This window comes from Rhinoraja longicauda, chromosome 24 (assembly GCF_053455715.1).
Source record: "Rhinoraja longicauda isolate Sanriku21f chromosome 24, sRhiLon1.1, whole genome shotgun sequence".
NCBI lineage: Eukaryota > Metazoa > Chordata > Chondrichthyes > Rajiformes > Arhynchobatidae > Rhinoraja > Rhinoraja longicauda.
In genome coordinates, this window is record NC_135976.1 from 26,828,192 (window position 1) to 26,847,119 (window position 18,928).

The 18,928-nt window shown below is 47.2% G+C and overlaps 1 protein-coding gene across 2 annotated transcripts in view; it reads left to right on the forward strand.

Moving 5' to 3' along the window:
• LOC144605325 (peptidyl-prolyl cis-trans isomerase FKBP5-like) overlaps positions 1-18,928 on the forward strand; it is a 62,328-nt gene that overhangs the window by 14,657 nt on the left and 28,743 nt on the right. For both annotated transcript variants that reach the window (XM_078420450.1, XM_078420451.1), the window contains exons 2-3: positions 5,057-5,201; positions 12,149-12,291. In XM_078420450.1, the coding sequence (XP_078276576.1) occupies positions 5,057-5,201; positions 12,149-12,291 (288 nt within the window). The remainder of the gene's footprint in view (positions 1-5,056; positions 5,202-12,148; positions 12,292-18,928) is intronic.

Here is an 18,928-nt window from a genome sequence, read left to right on the forward strand (position 1 = left end):
TTTATGTAGATTAAACGTGTAGGAAGAAACTGCGGAAGCTAGTTTATACCGAAGATAGACACAAAATGCTGGAGGAACTCAGCAGGTCAGGCAGCTAGCTACTCTGGAGAAAAGGAACAGGTGACGTTTCGGGTTGGAGCCCTGCTTCGGAGTCTGAAGAAGGGTTTCGACTCAAAACGTCACCCATTCCTTTTCTCCAGAGATGCTACCTGACCTTCTGAGTTACACCAGCATTTTGTGTCTACCTTCAGGTTTGTAAATTAGTTGGCTTCTGTAAACTGCCTCTGGTGTGTGGGACATAGAACTAGGGTGAACCGGCGATCGATGGTTGGCGTGGACTCGGTGGGCCAAAGCGTTCTATCTCTCAACTCCAAATCTCCAAAAGGAAGTCTTCAAGGAACACCACCGTCACGCCTTTTACCCAAGGGAGTGAAGTATCTACAGATATGGGGGTTTGTGGGGACTTCGTGAATGTAAAAACATATTTCTCCCTGTGTTGTTTGTGGAACATGTTCAGCTGCAGATTGTTCTGATTGTTCTAACTATTTGTGAACCTCTCAACAGATCGACAAATGCTTATAATCGTAAATGTAACAACAACAAAAAATCAGTGCTATTTTACCTGGCATTTTTTGGAAAGCTACTTTTGTGATAATGAAGAAAGTATGTTACTGAAGTCATTATCCAAAGGCAAGGTGTGTGAGCCTCACTCACAACAGTCATGTAAGAAGGGTTCCCACCCGAAAACATCACCTATTCCTTGACGTGCAGGTTGTAGGCTAAATGGCTTGGCAAAATTGTAAATTGTCCCGAGAGTGTAGGATAGCGTGCGGGGATGGCGGGTTGGCATGGACTCGGTGGGCCGAAGGGCCTGTTTCCGTGCTGTATCGTTACACAAAGCTAATGCAACAAATTGCCAACCTTTTAATGGGCAGATGTTTGGGGTATAATCAAAGGCTTCCTCCTGTACTTATTCACCTCTTTAAATGGCAGAGGCAGGGTTAAGGAGATTTGTATTCTAATTCGTATGAAGGGCATCCCTCTCGGTGTCGCCTGAACTTCCCACACCACACGCATCATCCAGTCCCATGACAAGGTGTCAACTGAGGACAAATTCTTGGCAGCATTGCACTCACTAGCGGAAGGAGTGAGGTTCTAACCTACCGCCTACGTTCATTTTGTGGAACAGCCAACAAAGAGGGCTCCATGTGTAGGAAGGAACTGCAGATGCTAGTTTATGCCGAAGATAGACACAAAAAGCTGGAGTAACTCAGCGGGTCGGGCCGCGTCGCTGGAGAAAAGGAATAGGTGACGTTTCGGGTCATTAGGTCATAAGTGATAGGAGTAGAATTAGGCCATTCGGCCCATCAAGTCTACTCTGCCATTCAATCATGGCCGATCTATCTCTTCTTCCTAACCCCATTTTCCCGCCTTCTCCCCATAACCCCTTTACACCTGTACAAATCAAGGGTAGAGACACCTTCTTCACACTGAGGGTCAGGGGGGAGGGAAACGAGAGATATGAAAAGGTACTGAGAAAAAATGAATGAAAGGACAATGAATATGCAAAAGGACAAATCAAAGCCAGCAACGATGATCAAGGAACGGTGGAGCCCACAATGGTCCATTGTTGGCAGAGGAAGGTCCTGTTTCCACGCTGTCTCTCTACATTAAAGCCACTTGTCCTCAGGTGAAAATCCATATCTGGTCCTAAGCAGATAAGAGTGAAATTACATGTATTCTACCTCCTCTGCTCCTCATAGCTGGTGGCACTGTGGTGCAGCGGTAGAGTTGCCGCCTTACAGATCTTGCAGCGCCGGAGAACTGGGTTTGATCCCGACTACGGGCGCTGTCTGTACTGAATTTGTACATTCTCCCTGCGACCGCGTGGGTTTTCTCCGAGATCTTCGGTTTCCTCGCACACTCCAAAGTCCTACAGGTTACCTAGTGTGTGTCCCTAGTGTGTGTAGGATAGTGTTAATGTGCGAGGATTGCTGGCCGGAGTGGACTCGGTGAGCCGAAGGGCCTGTTTCCGCGCTGTATCTATAAACTAAACTGAAGGTGTCTCTGCACTGATAGCACGGTGAAGCATGGTTCTTGATTTTCTGGGCAGTACTACACCACAGCATGTTCTCCTCACACAGGGAGGTTTTGTTTAGAGTTTGCAAGGTCAGTGTTGTCCTTGTCAGTGTGCGTTGTGGGCTGCCGAAGGACGGGAGCACAATCTCCATTTGGCTGACCGTTATGGCACGCAGCTCGGAAGGTCGTGTAACTTCCCCGGGATCGAGGGTAAAGCTGCTGAAACAGGCGGAGTCTGCCTTCAGTCAGAGCTGTGCAGGAAGGAACTGCAGATGCTGGTTTACACCGAAGATGGACACAAAAGTGCTGGAGTAACTCAGCGGGCCAGGCAGTTACTGGCTGGAGTAGCTAGTACTCCGGAGCTAGTAGTAGAGCTACTACTCTACTAGCTAGCGTAGTAGAGAGAGAAGGAATGGGTGACGTTTCGGGCCGAGACCCTTCTTCCGACTGAGAGTTAGGGGAGAGGGTGTCGAGACATATGGAAGGGCAAGGTGTGAAAACGACAGGTCAAAGCAGACGATGCTATGGAAATGTTCCCCTCGGCCAACAATGAATCATTCAGAACTACTTTGTTCAGTCACAGCCCTCTCCACAGTCAAAACAAGATTCTCAAGTATCAAGTCTTAAGTCGCAGGTATGCAAGGATTCAGATGAGGGGGCAAGATATTAAGGGAGACAGAGGAAGTCTCTAAGTTTATGCCAGCATTGCGAATGAGATAAGCTACGTGCTGTACTTTTTACTTGAGACAAGACCTCATTGAAATGCTTGACAGTCCCCATTTATGCAGGAAGAGATCACACAGATTGGTACCTCTCCATTTGCATATCTGTAAAGATCTATTGAACTTTATATCAGTCCTCCAACATAAATCCCATTCTCTGCATACCAAATGGGGACTCTTAGTTAATTCTGTCTTAAGACTAAAGTAAACCCTTTAATCAATGAAGGCTTTGTGGTGCTTACCACCAGAGGGAGAGTAGAGGATACCATTACAGAGGCAGATTCATTTATGAATGTGGTCATAGGGAATTATAAAAGCAAGGACAGAATGTACATTTGCAAATCAGGCTCTAAGTTACGTCTATGTTTGCCAGCTTTCTTATCTTATTTGAAAACGAACTTGTCATTATGTGTAAGGATAAAGAAGGTGGCGCAGCGGTAGAGTTGCTGCCTGGCCACGCTTGCAGCGCCGGAGACCCGGGTTCGATCCCGACTACGGGTGCTGTCTGTACGGAGTATGTACGGGTGCTCTCTGTACCCCGTGATCACGTGGGTTTTCTCCGGGATCTCCGGTTTCCTCCCACTCTCCAAAGGCGTGCAGGTTTGTAGGTCGATTGGCTTGGCAGAAGTGTAAATCGTCCCTAGTGCGAGTAGGATAATGTGTTGGAATCGCTGGTCGGCGCGGACATGGTTGGCCGCGTTGTATCTGAACTAAACTGAACTAAATCTGATGGGGGTGGGTGGTGGTATCTTCTCCGCCCCCTAAGGTCGGCTGCAGGAGAGGGATGACGGGTTGCGGGACGACTCCAATGGCTTCTCAATGTCATCCAGGATCTGAGCCAATTTGGAGAGCAGCCCATTGACAAGCCACCCGCACAGCCGTATCTTTCAGTCGAGAGTGCGAATTTTGGTCCCTGATGATGGAGGTTCACCGCGCGATGCTGTCCTTCATTGACTTTGTTTAGTTTAGAAATGCAACATTGAAACCGGCCTTTCGGCCCACCGACTCCATGCCAACCAACCACGCTAGTTTAGTTTAATTTTGTTTAGTTTAGAGGTACAGCGCGGAAACAGGCCCATTGACCCACCGAGTCTGCACTGACCAGCGATCCCCGTACACTAGCACCAACCTACACACTTGGGACAACTTACAACCAAAACCAATTCACCTACAATCAACCCTGCAATTCTTTGGAACGTGGGAGTAAATCGGAGCACCCGGAGAAAACCCACATGGTCACAGGGAGAAGGTACAAACTCCGTACAGGCAGCATCCGTAGTCTGGATCGAACACGGGTCTCTGGCGCTGTAAGGCAGCAGATCTACCCCTGTGCCACCGTTCCATCCCAAAGTTACAAGTTACAAGAATTGTGCCAGCACTGGTCTGTGCATGGGTGGGAATCTGTGAGGATGTAGGCCTGGCAATCAGCCCAGTCCAAAAATGGCTCAGGGCTGATGAAGGTCAACCTGCAATCTCCTCCACAGGCAATAGTTTTGCCACTACATCCAGTGGTATACTGGGTAGGGGCAGTAAGACAGGGAAGGTTACACAGAAGATGGGTACTAAGTGAATTGACTGGTGATGAGGTGAGGTACCTATGTTCCTTGAGGATGTGTAGTGGGGATGTGTGATGTACCTCTTCTGGCAGCTCACGGTAGCGCAGCGGCAGAGTTGCTGCCTTACAGCGAATGCAGCGCCGGAGACCCGGGTTCGATCCCGCCTACGGGTGCTGTCTGTACGGAGTTTGTACGTTCTCCCCGTGACCTGCGTGGGTTTTCTCCAAGATCTTCGGTTTCCTCCCACACTCCAAAACCATACAGGTCTGTAGGTTAATGGGCTTGCTAAATGTAAAAAAACTATTAAAAAAGTTGTCCCTAGTGGGTGTAGGATAGTGTTAATGTGCAGGATCACTGGTCGGCATGGACCCGATGGGCCGAAGGGCCTGTTTCTGCTCTGTATCTCTAAACTAAAAAACAAAAGTAAACTAAAGCTCATTCCCTTCACCCACTACCATCTGTGTGAAGAGTTGATGAGCATTTGAGAGAGCTTGTGTTGGATGGAAATATGTGGGGGGAATGGAAACGATGAGAATGTTTTCAGGGCCAACATAGACTCTGTGGGCCAAATGGCCACCTTCTGTGAAAGAAAATGGATAAAGCTTTGCTGTTGAGTAACCATTTTGCACAGGGTCTTTGTTACTCTTTTTGCCACATCTTTAGATTTCCATTGAGTCATGTTTTCCATTGTCTTCCTAGATTGTCGAGAAGGCAGGAACTGATGGAGAGACTCCCATGATCGGTGACAAAGTCTTTGTCCATTATACCGGCACCCTGCCAGACGGAAGAAAATTTGATTCCAGTAAAGACAGAAATGAGCAATTTGTTTTTGATCTGGGGAAAGGTAAGTGATTTCGCAAATCAGTCCCTGCGGGAAAAAGCAAAACGTAGATTCAAGAGTGCAAGCATTATTTAATTTTTGAAGTTAACAGTCTGATGCAAAGATTGTGTCCGCCCAACTTCACAGCATCAAACACAGCGCTGGAGGAACCCAGCACGTCAGGCAGCATCTGGGGAGGGAATAGACAACAGGTGACCTTTCAGACTGATCCTTCTTCAGACTGCCCACTCTTCCCCGACTGCCAGACTCAATGGGTTCCTCCAGCACTTTGTGTTTTGATCAAGATTTCAGCATCTGCAGTGTTCCTTGTGTTTACATTCATCCTGTAACCCTGGGAAATGCAGTACAGTCGAATCACAGCAGTGGAATCAGCAAAAATGATCTCCCCCCTGATCTTACACAACTTCCAACGGTAAATCTCAAGGATCTATCACTGGTGTGACCCACAAAATCAGTACATCAGATTCCTCATGGACACTGACTACGTTCAACTCTCCTCCCTATCTGCCTCTTGACTGCATCTGATGTGGCACGTCATTTGCACTGAACACCACCAGCACTTTGTACTCACACCAGTTTTGAATGAGTAGAAAATACCTTCAAATGAATGAAGACATAAAATACCTCAACGGGCCAGGCAGCATCCCTGGAACAGGGCGACTGGAACTGAATGCAATATTCCAATGGTGGCCTAACCAAAGACATAATGAGTTCCTGACTCTCATAGTCAATGCACTATCAATGAAGGTGAGCATACCAGATGCCCTCTTTACCACTCTGTCTCATCATGTTGCCACATACAGAGAGATATGGACCTAGACCCCAAGATCCTTTTGCACATTAATGCTGTTAAGGGTTTTGCCATCAGTAATATTACTCCCCTTACATTTGACCTCCTAAAGTGCAACATCTCACACTTGCTTGGGCTAACCTCCATTGCTCCTCATTATTGCTCTTCCACTTATTTGTTCTTCAGTTGTTCTCGGGCAAGGTTCAAAAGGGGTTCTGTAGGTCATGACAATCGGAACATTGATTTACAAGGAAAATTAATCGAAACTGGAAATTTGGGGCAGGCAAGAGTTTGGAAGGCAGAAGGAGCAAAGACTAGAAAATAGACTTCAAAGGAGTTAGAAGGAACTGAAAGACATAACTCTGTACATGGAACGTCAGTTAGTGAGTCTACATTTAGAGTACTCAATTCAGTTTTGGGCATCATGTTACAGGAAAGATGTTGTGCAGCTGGAAGGGGTGCAGAGGAAATTTACAAGGATGTTGCCAGGACTCGGGGGGGGCTGGGCTACAGGGAGAGGTTGAGCAGGCCTTGTAGTGCAGGAGGATGAGGGATGATCTTGTAGAGGCATACAAAAGAGAGAAGTAGATTAGGTAAACGGACAGAGTCTCTTGCCCAGACGAGGGAAAATTGAGATCCAGAGGACGTAGGTTTAAGGTGAGGGGAGAAAGATTTAATCGGAATCCGAGGGGTAATTTTTTTGCACAAAGGGTGGTGGGTGTATGGAACGAGCTGCTGGAGGAGGTAGTTGAGGCAGGTACTGTTGCAATGTTTAAGAAACGTTTAGATAGGATAGGTTTAGAGGGATATGGGCCAAGCGCAGGCAGGTGGGACTAGTGTAGATGGGACATTTGGTTGGTGTGGGCAAGTTGGGCCGAAGGGCGTGGGTCCACGCTGTATGACTCTATGACTCTAATAAAGCAGATGAAGGTAGAAACGGATATATGGACAAATGTTATCATAGCTGTCACTGAAACAGGGCGTAACGAATGACACAAATGCAGCTCCACTTTCCCATTTGGCAGAGTTTTTAAATGAGTGGAATTTAAAAACAAAAGCAGGGTAGGATTACAGCATTGGAAAAGGAAATAATGATGACTGTGAAGAGGAACGTATGTCAGTGGTATCTGCAAATAGATCATTTGGGCTGTGGCCCATCACACTCTTAGTGATGCACTACAACCCACTAAGTCAAACGTAAGCACTAATATTCCAGCAAAATAAAGTGCATTAGAAGCTGCTACTTAACGATACCTCAGTGTCCAAAATGTGGGAGGTACTCAAAGAGCCATCAGAACAAGTATGGATACCAGCATAATCAAGGACCAGTCTTGCCCTGGTCACTCCATCTTCTCCCCTCTCCCATCAGGCAAAAGGTTCAGAAGTTTGAAAACACACACCTCCAGATTCAGGGACAGTTTCATCCCAGCTGTTATCAGGCAACATAAACCATCCTATCACCAACTGGAGAGTGGTCCTGATCTACCATCTACCTCTCTGGAGACCCTTGGACTATCATTAATCGGACTTTACTGGACTTTATCTTGCACTCCATATTATTCCCTCTATCCTGGATCCGCACACTGTGGACGGCTCGATTGTAATCATGTAATCTTCCCGCGGACTGGATAGCACGCAACAAAAATCCTCTTCACCGTACCTTGGCATGCATGATAATAAGCTAAACTATGCTAAACTAAACTAAACTAAACTAAACCAAACTAGGGGTGAGCATGGAAAAAGAGGGTGAACATTGGAAGGGACATTCGAAATTTACTTGAGGGAGTTGACATCAATGATTCAGTACATTCTACCGCATATTGAATGGAGTTCAGGGATTTGATTCTCTTCCAGCACAGTCACTGATAAGTCGTCAATGTGAGTGCAGAGGAATGGCAACAAGAAATGCGATACTCTCCAAAGGATTTACTTGCTGACAGACGTGTTCCTGTGTGGAAGTGCATTGCCCGGCCAAGCTTCTGATAGCTGGAGTCCTAGGGTAACTTGACTCCTTGGGCGGCCACTAACTCACCATCTAGTTTCTTTGGCGGTCATGATCCCAACATCTAGTTTTTCTTTTGTGCGTCATTGAGCACAAAAGACCATTTGACCTATAACGCCCATGGCAGACCATTTGCTCTGTTCCTTCCGTACAATCCTACAAAGAGTTCTGTTTCAGTATTTCCCTTTTGGATGCTGCAACTGAATTCGATTCCTAGAGCCCATCAGCCATTCCAGATCAAGGGTATTTGTTGCAGGAAAAAGTTCTAATTGCCGATATCCTTTGGGCAATCTTCTTAACCCTGTGATTGCTGATTACCCCAGGCACTGGAAGGAGTTTTCTCTCTCGTCAGTTCCTTGGTAATATCAAACTCTTACATTAAATCTCCCGAGACCTTCGGAATAGATCGGGTGGACGCACAGCGTGGGGGAAATCGAGAACCAGAGGACGTCGGTTTAAGGTGAAGGGGGAAAGAACCTGAGGGGTAACTTCTTCACGCAAAGGGCGGTGGGCGTATGGAACGAGCTGCCAGAGAAGGCTGTTGAGGCAGGGACAATCGCAACGTTTAAGAAGCAATTGGACAGGTACACGGATAGGATAGGTTTGGAGGGATACGGGCCAAATGCAGGCAGGTGGGACTAGTATAGATGGGAGATGTTGGTCAGTGTGGGAAAGTTGGGCCGAAGGGCCTGTTTCCACACTCTATGATTCTATGTCTGGTTGACTCTACCTTCTGTATGATGACTCTCGTTGACTCTACTCTCTGTATGTTGACTCTCGTTGACTCTACTCTCTGTATGTTGTGCTTGTGTTTACACGAGAGCACTTGTGGATTTTCATATTCAGCGATTTGCTCTCCCTCTAATCCCATCTCTCTCCCCATCGCCATTCCACGCAGAGCTGCCAATTTCCCTGCCCCACCCTCTAACCCCATCTCTGTCTCATTTCCAATCCGTGCAGTGTTTCACTTCATCTTCTACCTGTGCATGTTGCAGTCCTTCAGACTCAATGTCAAGTTCCCTAACCGTAGATATTATCACCCTTCTTCCTGCCTGTGGAGTTGGGCCGGAGGGCCTGTCTCCACGCTGTATGACTCTGTGACTCCTTGACTCTACATTTTCCACTCTGGGTGGAGGCCAGAAGGTTCCTCGAAAGACGATGTCATTGATCCCCACCCACCCTGACCTCCAACTCCCCTTTTGATTCTTCGCATTTACTTTCAATAGCAACAATTTACGATAGCCAATTAATCTGCCAACATGCCTTTACAATGTGTGAGAAACCCACAGCATTACAAGGAGAACATGTAAGCTCTGCACATAAAACATTCAAGGTCAGGATTGAACCAGCGACTCTGAACCTGCAGAGCTAACAGCTGCACCACTGTGTCGCTTTGTACACTGACCCCTAGAGGCCTCTATGTTCCATTCCATCTTGTTAGGATCGAGCACCCAATGTGCAACGGTTCGACTTGGACCTCAGCTGCCGTCTGTTTGGAGTTTGCACGTTCTCCCTGTGACCGCGCGGGTTTCCTCTGAGTGCTCTGGTTTCCTCCGTAAATTGTCCTTAATGTGTTGGGAGTGATTGAGAAAGTGGTTCAACATAGAACTAGTTCAATTTAGTTTAGAAATGCAGTGCGGAACCTGGCCCTTCGGCCCACTGGGTCCGCGTCGACCAGCGACCCCCGCACACTAACACTATCCCCGCACACACGAGGGGCAATTTACTATTTTACTGAAGCCAATTGGCCTAAAAACCTGCACGTCTTTGGAGTGTGGGAGGAAACCGGAGCACCTGGAGAAAACCCAAGCAGTCACAGGGAGAACGTGCAAACTTCGTACAGACAGCACCCGTAGTCAGGATCGAACCCGGGTCCCTGGCGCTGTAAGGCAGCAACTCTACCATTGCGCCACCCTGCCACCCTGAGTGGATAGTTGAATAGGCGATTCTTGGCTGGTGGGAACTCAGTGGGAACTCGGTGGGTCAAAGGCCTTGTTTCCATGCTGAACCTCTACAGTAAATTAAACTAAGCACAGGATGTCAAAAGAGAAATGGTGGCTCAAATGGAGAGACCAATTTGCTCACCTCATCTAATAAAGGACACGATTGGGAAATGAAGGGCAAAGTCAACACGATCAACTTTATGATTTGACTATCCAGGGGGGAAAAGAATGCATTTGATGGAACAAAGCTGACAGTAAGTGGGATGGGCAGTGAATGTGTGTGAAACACTGCCCGGTACCTTCACAGTCCGAGGGAGTTCTATGAAGAGACTGTGGGCTGTCGGAGGCTGAGGAGAGACCTGGTAGAAGTCCGTAACATTATGGGAGGCATAGATACGGTAGACAGTCAGAAACTTTATCCCAGGGTGGAAATGTCAAATATTATAGGGCACAGGTTTAAGGTGAGAGAGGGCAAATTTAAAGGAGATGAGCGGGCAAATACAAAGACTGGTGGGTGTTTGGAATGTGCTGCCACAGGTAGTGGTAGAGGCAGACACAATAGTTGTGTTTAAGAAGCTTTTAAATAACCACTTGGATATGCAGAGGGTGGAGGAATATGGCAGAGGAGGTTAATTTAATTTGGCATCATGTTCAGCACAGACATTGTGGGCCAAGAGGCCTGTTCCTGTGATGTACTGTTCTATGTTTACTACTTGAGTTCCAACATTTTCTCAGCATCAATCGATCAATGTTTTATCCAGTTTACTTTAGTTTAATTTAGAGGCACAGAGCCATGCAGTCCACCGAGTCCGCACCGACCAGCGATCCCCGCACATTAACACCATCCTACACATACTAGGAACGATTTACATTGATTTAAATTTATACCGAGCCAATTAACCTAACGAACATGTACGCCTTTGGAGTGTGGGAGGAATCCGAAGGTCTCGGAGGAAACCCTCGCAGGTCCCGGGGAGAACGTACAAACTCCGTACAGACAGCGCCCGCAGTCAGTATCGAACCCGGGTCTCCGGCGCTGCAAGGCCGCAACTCTACCGCGGCGCCACAAGTAACGAGAGCAAAGTCGCCTCCTCAAACATCTGACTGTGTTTCAGAAAGAAAACGCTCTGTGATGAAAGAGAACGAAGTTGGTGGAAGTTCAGACTTGGGAGCTGTGTTCAACAACATCGTGGCATCTGAAACACTTTAAATTCAGACCGCATGCTCCCCATTCACCGCTGTTGAATTGAAAACAAATGCTCACTGTTTAAACATAATTAACTCCAAGCCCCAGTTTGAAATGCTGTAATCATGTAACATCCTGAGGTCACCAACATCATAAAAGGCGATTTTCATTCAATTTGTTTTGCTTCATTTGATATAATTGGGGGAAAAAATGAATACACTGTGATCAATGGGGCCTGACAACGTCCTGGCTGCAGTACTGGACAGCAGATGATATGCAGCCCACCACTCACTGCACTTATAATCAGTCTCTCCTGTAATGTGGAAAATTTGCCAGGTCTGTCCTGAGCACAAGGCCCAGGAGAATCCCAACATGGACACCAACTTGTGGGCGGCACGGTGGCGCAGCGGTAGAGTTGCTGCCTCACAGCGCCAGGGACCCAGGTTTGACCCTGACTAAGGGCGCTGTCTGTACGGAGGTTTGTACGCTCTCTCTGTGACCGCATGGATTTGCTCCGGGAATCTCCGGTTTCCTCCCACACTCCAAAGATGTACAGGTTTGCAGGCTAATTGGCTTCGGTAAAATTGTAAACTGTCCCCAGTGGGTCGGATAGTGTTAGTGTGCGGGGATCGCTGGTCGGCACGGACTTGGTGGGCCGAAGGGCCTGTTTACACATTGTATCTCTCAGAGGGATAGAGTCATAGCATCATAGAGTGATACAGTGTGGAAACTGTATGTCGTGTTGTTGCTTGCGAGCAAGGCACCAAGGCAAATTCCTTGAATGTCTACATATTTGGCTCATACATTTATTCTATTCTATTCTATTCTATTCTATTCTATTCTAACAGGCCCTTCGGCCCAACAGGTCCCAGCTACACTAGTCCCACCAGCCTGCGCTTGGTCCATATCCTTCCTAACCTGTCCTATCCATGTATCTCTAAGCTAAACTAAACTAAACAAAACTAAACGTGCTTTTGAAATTATATACTTAAAAACAGTGCATACAGAAATATACATTTCTTTCTACAGGCCAGGTGTTAAAAGCATGGGATCTGGGTGTGGCTTCGATGAAGAAAGGGGAGATCTGCCAGTTGATTTGTCAACCAAACTATGCCTATGGAGCTGCTGGAAGCCCGCCTGAAGTCCCTTCAAACTCAGTGTTACTCTTTGAGGTAGGTCTGCCTTGTTCTTGAACTTACATCTCAGGATGGATATGAGCTTGCTACAATACCTTACAAGGCAGCATGGTGGCGCAGTGGTAGAGTTGCTGCCTTACAACGCCAGAGACCCGGGTTCGATCCTGACTACGGGCGCTGTCTGTACGGAGTTTGTGCGTGACCTGCGTGGGTTTTCTCTAGGAATCTCCGGTTTCCTCCCTCACGCCAAAGATGTACAGATTTGTAGGCTGATTGGCTTTGGTAAAATTGTAAATTGTCCCTGGTGTGTGGGATAGTGTTAGTGTGTGGGGATCACTGGTCGGCACGGACTTGGTGGGCCAGAGGGCCTGTTTACATGCTGTATCTCTAAGCTAAACTAAACTAACCGAGCTTGTTCTTGAACTTGTACTTCAGGATTGATACGAGCTTGCTGTAACACCTTACAAGGTGGCACAGTGGCACAGTGGTAGAGTTGCTGCCTTACAGCGTCAGAGACCCGGGTTCGATCCTGACCACGGATGCTGTCTGTACGGCCATCACAAGCGCCAAGAGATCATTTTGGATGAAGTGGATATACAGAGATATCCACGCGGCCACGAGCAGAACGTACAAACTCAGTGCAGGCAGCACCCGTAGTCAGGATCGATCCAGGGTCTCTGGTGCTCTAGGGCAGCAGCTCTACCACAGCTGTGCCTCCCCTCTGTTACTCGATACTAACATATATTCCTCTGAAATCCACATAGTGCTGGAGTAACTCAGCAGAGGTCTGGCAGCATCTCAGGAGGACATGGATAAGCAACGATTTTGGTCGGGAACCTTTTTCAATCTGATTGTGGTGGTGGGGGAGACAGGTGCAAGAGAGTTGGTGACAGGACAAAGCTGGGTACAAGTTGGGGGGGGGGGGGGGGAATCATTGGCAGATGGTTGGGCAAGACCCAGAGATCATAAGACCAAAAATTTGAGATAAGGAGATAAGATTAGAAGAGGCACGAGGAAGGAATATAGGTGGGCGTGTCTGAAGAAGGGTTCCGACCCAAAACGTCACCCATCCTTTTTCTCCAGAGATGGTGCCTGACCCTCTGTGCCTTCAGCACTTTGTGTCTATCTTGGGTATAAACCAGCATCTGCAGTTCCTTCCTACACTTACAGTATAGGTGGAAGGAGCCAAGGGGAAGGGGCAAGAGAGAACTGGGTGCGTATTCAGTTGGGGTTAGAGAGAGGGGGAGAAAAGAAGGGGGAGGAAAAGGTGGGGGGGTTGTTTGCAGGTTATCATAAGTGATAGAAGAATTAGGCCATTCGGTCCCTCAAACCTACTCCACCATTCAATCATGGCTGATCTATCTATCTCCCCCTCCCAACCCCATTCTCCTGCCTTCTCCCCATAACCCCTGACACCCGTAGTAATCAAAAATCTCTCTATCTCTGCCTCAAGGTTGGTTATCTAAAACCGGAGAATTAGCAAAGCCCTCCATCCCGACCCCACTTTTTTTTCCCCTTCACTTCCCAGTCCCCCACTGGGATTAGTTTGGATGGGGCACCTTGGTTGGCACGGGGCAACTTGGGCGGAAGGGCCCGTTTCTGTGCTGTGCGACTCTATAATGAAGGAAGGCAGAGAGAGAAAGGGGGAGCGAAAGAGGGAGAATCAGGGAGAATTAGGATGAGAGGAAAAGCTGATGGGAGACAGAATATGTTGGTTCTGATATGTTAACCCTGTTTCTCTAAACCACACTGGCTGTCAGGAAATCGCAGCATATCCTGTTTTTATTTTACATGTCCAACATCTGAAGTTTTATCTTTATTTTAGTTTTGTTTTGTTTTGTTTTGTTTTGTTTATTGTCAGGCGTACCGAGGTACAGTACAAAGCCTTTGTTGCGTGTTAACCTGTCAGCAAAAAGGCAATCCATGATTACAATCGAGCCATTAGAATGTACAGATGCATGATAATGGGGAATAACGTGGAGAACGTTTAGCGCGAGATAAAATCCAGTGAACTCTGATCAAAGATAGTCCGAGGGTCTCCAATTTTGATGTTCAGCTAATGGTTGGAGTCACTCTGACAAGATAGGGCTAGCCACAAAATGTTGGAGTAACTCAGCGTGACGGGTAGCATCTATGGAGAGAAGGAATGGGTGACGTTTCGGGTCGAGACCCTTCTTCAGGCTCGACCCGAAACGTCACCCATTCCTTCTCTCCAGAGATGCTGCCCGTCCCGTTGAGTTACTCCAGCATTGTGTGTCTATCTTCGGTTTAAACCAGCCCTGTGAAAAATCTTGCCTAATAAGAGGAAAACAAAATATTTCCATGATTCTATTAAAGGTAATTTATTGAGGAATTCAGCCTTTTAACCTGGACCAAGATTAACCTGGACCAAATTAATCTTGTTTTATTTCTTCCGATTCCTTATCTCACGATTTAAAAGATCAACAAGCCTCCAATGTATGTTATTATATCCATTAGCCATAGATTTCTATCTAATATCTGAGACCAGGAAGTCAACACTTTCTTGGAAACTTTGATTTTTTTTCCATGTCTTGTACCAGTATTTACTGTAAGTACATTTGATCTGCTCAGCTTTTCTCTTTGTTAAACATTGGTGTCTCTGAGCTTGGAAAGTGTTGGCTTAACGTCTGGGGATTGGACATGTCCACATCGCTGGGGACACTGTATACTTGGCTTGTTTTGACGTCTGACATTTTAGCCCAATGCTGTTTCAGAACACATTCCGTTCTTCAGCACTGACATGCACGCCCACACTGATCATAAGAAAAAATAAGTCATCCAGCTTGCTGCACTCCTGAATCATCAGGCTTCACTCTCACAGCAACCTCTGGCCGCGATCATTGGATACGCCTCCTTGCTGGAACTTTGCCATTTTGTTACATCTGAGCAATAATGCCCAAATCTAAATAGAGGTCATAAGTGATAGGAACAGGATTAGGCCATTCGGCCCATCAAGTCCACTCCGCTATTCAATCATGGCTTATCTATCCCCCCCCCCCTCCCCCCCCCCCTATCCCATTCTCCTACATTCTCTCCATAACCCTTGACACCTGTACTAATCAACAATTCTTCAGTCTGAAGAAGGGTCTCGACCCGAAACGTCACCCATTCCTTCTCTCCCGAGATGCTGCCTGACCTGCTGAGTTACTCCAGCATTTTGTGAATAAATCGATTTGTACCAGCATCTGCAGTTATTTTCTTATATATAAGAATCTACCTTTCTCGGCCTTAAAAAATATCCATTGACTTGGCTTCCGTGACAACGAATTCCACAGATTCACCCACCTTCTGACTAAAGAAATATCTCCTCATCTCCTTCATAAAGGATCGTCCTTTAATTCTGAGGCTATGACTTCTAGTCCTGGACTCTCCCTCCAGTGGAAACATCCTCTCCACATCCACTCTATCCAAGCCTTTCACTATTCTGTACATTTCAATGAGGTCCCCCCCTCATTCTTCTAAACTCCAGTGAGTGCAGGCCCAGAGCCGACAAACGCTCATCATGTTAACCCACTCATTCCTGGGATCATTCTCGTAAACCTCTTTAGGGCCAGCACAATCTTCCTCGGAAATGTTGCCCAAAATTGCTCGCAATACTCCAAATGCGGCCTCACCAGCGGCTTATAGAGCCTCAGCATTACTCCATTCAGTCATGGAGTGATACAGTGTGGGAACAGGCCCTTTGGCCCGACTTGCCCACATCGGCCAACATGTGCCATCTACACTAGTCCCACCTGCCCACGTTTTGGTCCATATCCCTCTAAACCTGTCCTATCCTTGTACCTGTCTAACTATTTCTTAAAGAGCAATGGCAGAGACCTGGATTCCATGCTGACCTTGGGTGCTGCCAACGTGGAGTTTGCACGTTCTCCCCGTGATTATGGGGAGAAGGTAGGAGAATGGGGTTGAGAGGGAAAGATTGATCAGCCATGATTGAATGGCGGAGTAGACTTGATGGGCCGAATGGCCTAATTCTGCTCCGAGAACTTACGAACTCATGAAATTCCTTTTGCACAGCTCACACATGCAAGAATCACCATTTTTTGGGGGCAATTTACAAAATTCCAAAGTCTGGTCCAAGTTCTCGATATACTACCATCCAGGTAAGCCCCAGGCTGCTGCAAGGATTGGTATCCATGTTTGCCTCTTAATATTGAAGATGTGCACCCTTCCCAAAAATGAATACATTTGAAAGGCCTGGATTGAGTGGATGTGGAGTGGATGTTCCCACTAGTGGGAGAGTCTAGGACCAGCAGGCACGGCCTCAGAGATAAAAGGATGCACCTTTAGAAAGGAGATGAGAAGGAATCTCTTTAGTCAGAGGGTGGCGAATCTGTGGAATTCATTGCCCCCGGTGGCGCAGTGGTAGAGTTGCTGCCTTACTGCGCCAGAGACCCGGGTTCAATCCAGACAACAGGTGCTGTCTGTACGGAGTTTGCACGCTCTCGCTGTGACCGTGTGGATTTTCTCTGGGCGCTCCGGATTCATCCCACATACCAAAAACATGCGGGTTTGTAGGTTAATAGGCCTCTATAAATTGCCCCTCGTGTGCAGATGTTCAGCCTACTGGGTCCCAGCTGACCAACCCCTACACTAGTTCTATGACGTACACACGTGTGACAATAAAGTATTCATTCATTCATTCATTCATTCATTCATTCAAGGCAGGAGAATGGGGTTGAGAGGGAAAGATAGATCAGCCATGATTGAATGGTAGAGTAGACTGGATGGTTTGAATGGCCCAATTCTACTCCTATCGTTTATGAATTTATGAAATCTGGAATGCACCCTTGATTTCATCCCATCACTGACTCAAATAATTTTCCCTTGTAAACATCCACGTTCCTCTCAACAAACTGTTTTCGTAGCAGCATGTTCCAAATTCCAATCACACTTCAGGGTAAAGAAGTTCAGCGCGAGTTATTGACATTATTAATAACCAGTTCTTATGACGTTAGTTGTGTCTACACCCACAGTGGAAATATTTTCACCGTGGCCAACCGACCAAATCTGCAGCGTGGTCCAAAAACCTTCATTCGCCCAAAAGTTTTGCAATCAAATCTATTGAGATTAATCCTTTGGAACTCAGCTCAAATCGTTGAAGGTCGCTGCCCAATTGTTGTAAGACTATTGAAAAAAGCAAATAAGCAAGTATTACCAGAAAGATTAAATCAAATATGAAAAAAAAATTGTTTGCACGATGGCGCAGCAGTCGAGTTGCTGCCTTACAGCGCCAGAGACCCGGGTTCGATCATGACTATGGGTGGTGTCTACAGAGTTTGTACGTTCTCCCCATGACTGCATAGGTTTTCTCCGGGTGACTTTAGTCTTTACGTTCGAGATGCGGTGCGGATTTGCGTGGGTTTTCTCCAAGATCTTCGGTTTCCTCCCACACTCCAAAGACGTACAGGTTTGTAGGTTAATTGGCATTGGTATAAAAGTAAAATTGTCCCGAGTGTGTGTAGGATAGTATTAAAAGTAAAATTGTCCCGAGTGTGTGTGTAGGATAGTATTAATGTGCGGACCCGGTGGGCCGAAGGGCCTGTTTCCGCGCTGTACCTCACAACTCAGCTAAACTAAATTAAAATACTACACTGTCCTTGCATTCGTCCTTAATTGAGCATCATCTAGGATCAGCTTCAGTCCACCAGTGATTCAATGACACTTTATTGTCACGTACCGAGGTAGAATGAAATGCTTTGTTCTGTATACAACCCAATACAACCTCACCAAGGCAGTACACAAGTGTCGCCATGCTACTGGCATCACCATACAAATGTTACAAACGTTCACTGAACAGTCCCATCGTCTGCCCGCCACCGCATGTGGCTTCAGTCTCACCCCCCTCCCACCCTCCCGCTGGGTCCCCCTTTGTTCCCGGCGGCCCCTGCCATGTCACCCCTTCGTTCTGTGCGGAGCGGGTCCCCCTATGCTCTCGATGGTACACCTCGCTCTCAACACTCCCGACGGTCCACCTTGCTCTATCGGTGGTCCGCCTCGATCCTCCATGGTCCCCCTCTGCTTCGACCGTCCAGCTCTCCCTCGATGGTCCACCTCTCCCTCAATGATCCACCTTGCTCTCAATGGTTCACCTCTCTCTCAATGGTCCACATCTCTCTCGATGGTCACCTCTCTCTTGATGGCCCCCCTCGATGGTCCATCTTTAGTCTGACCTCTCCCTCACCTCGATGGTTCACCTCTCTCTCAATGGTCGACATCTCTCTCGATGGTCCACATCTCTCTCGATGGTCACCTCTCTCTTGATGGCCCACCTCGATGGTCCACCTCTCCCTCGATCATCCACCTCTCCCTCAGGTGATCCACCTTGCTCGCAATGGTTCACCTCTCTCTCAATGGCCCACCTCGCTCTTGATGGTCCGTCTCTCCTTCAATGGTCCACCTTGCTCTCAATGGTCCTGAAAAACAGCCAATAAACATACACTAAACAAGACACAATAAACTGGAGAGGACACAAAATACATAATACTTTAACATTATAATTAATTTAAAAAACTTAACATCGTGTTATTTTGGTCACTCCTTGAAACAATGAACAACGAACCTGTGATCCCGATACCATGAGAGGCCACATGGTGGCGCAGCGATAGAGTTGCTGCCTAACAGCGCCAAAGACCTGGGTTCGATCCTGACC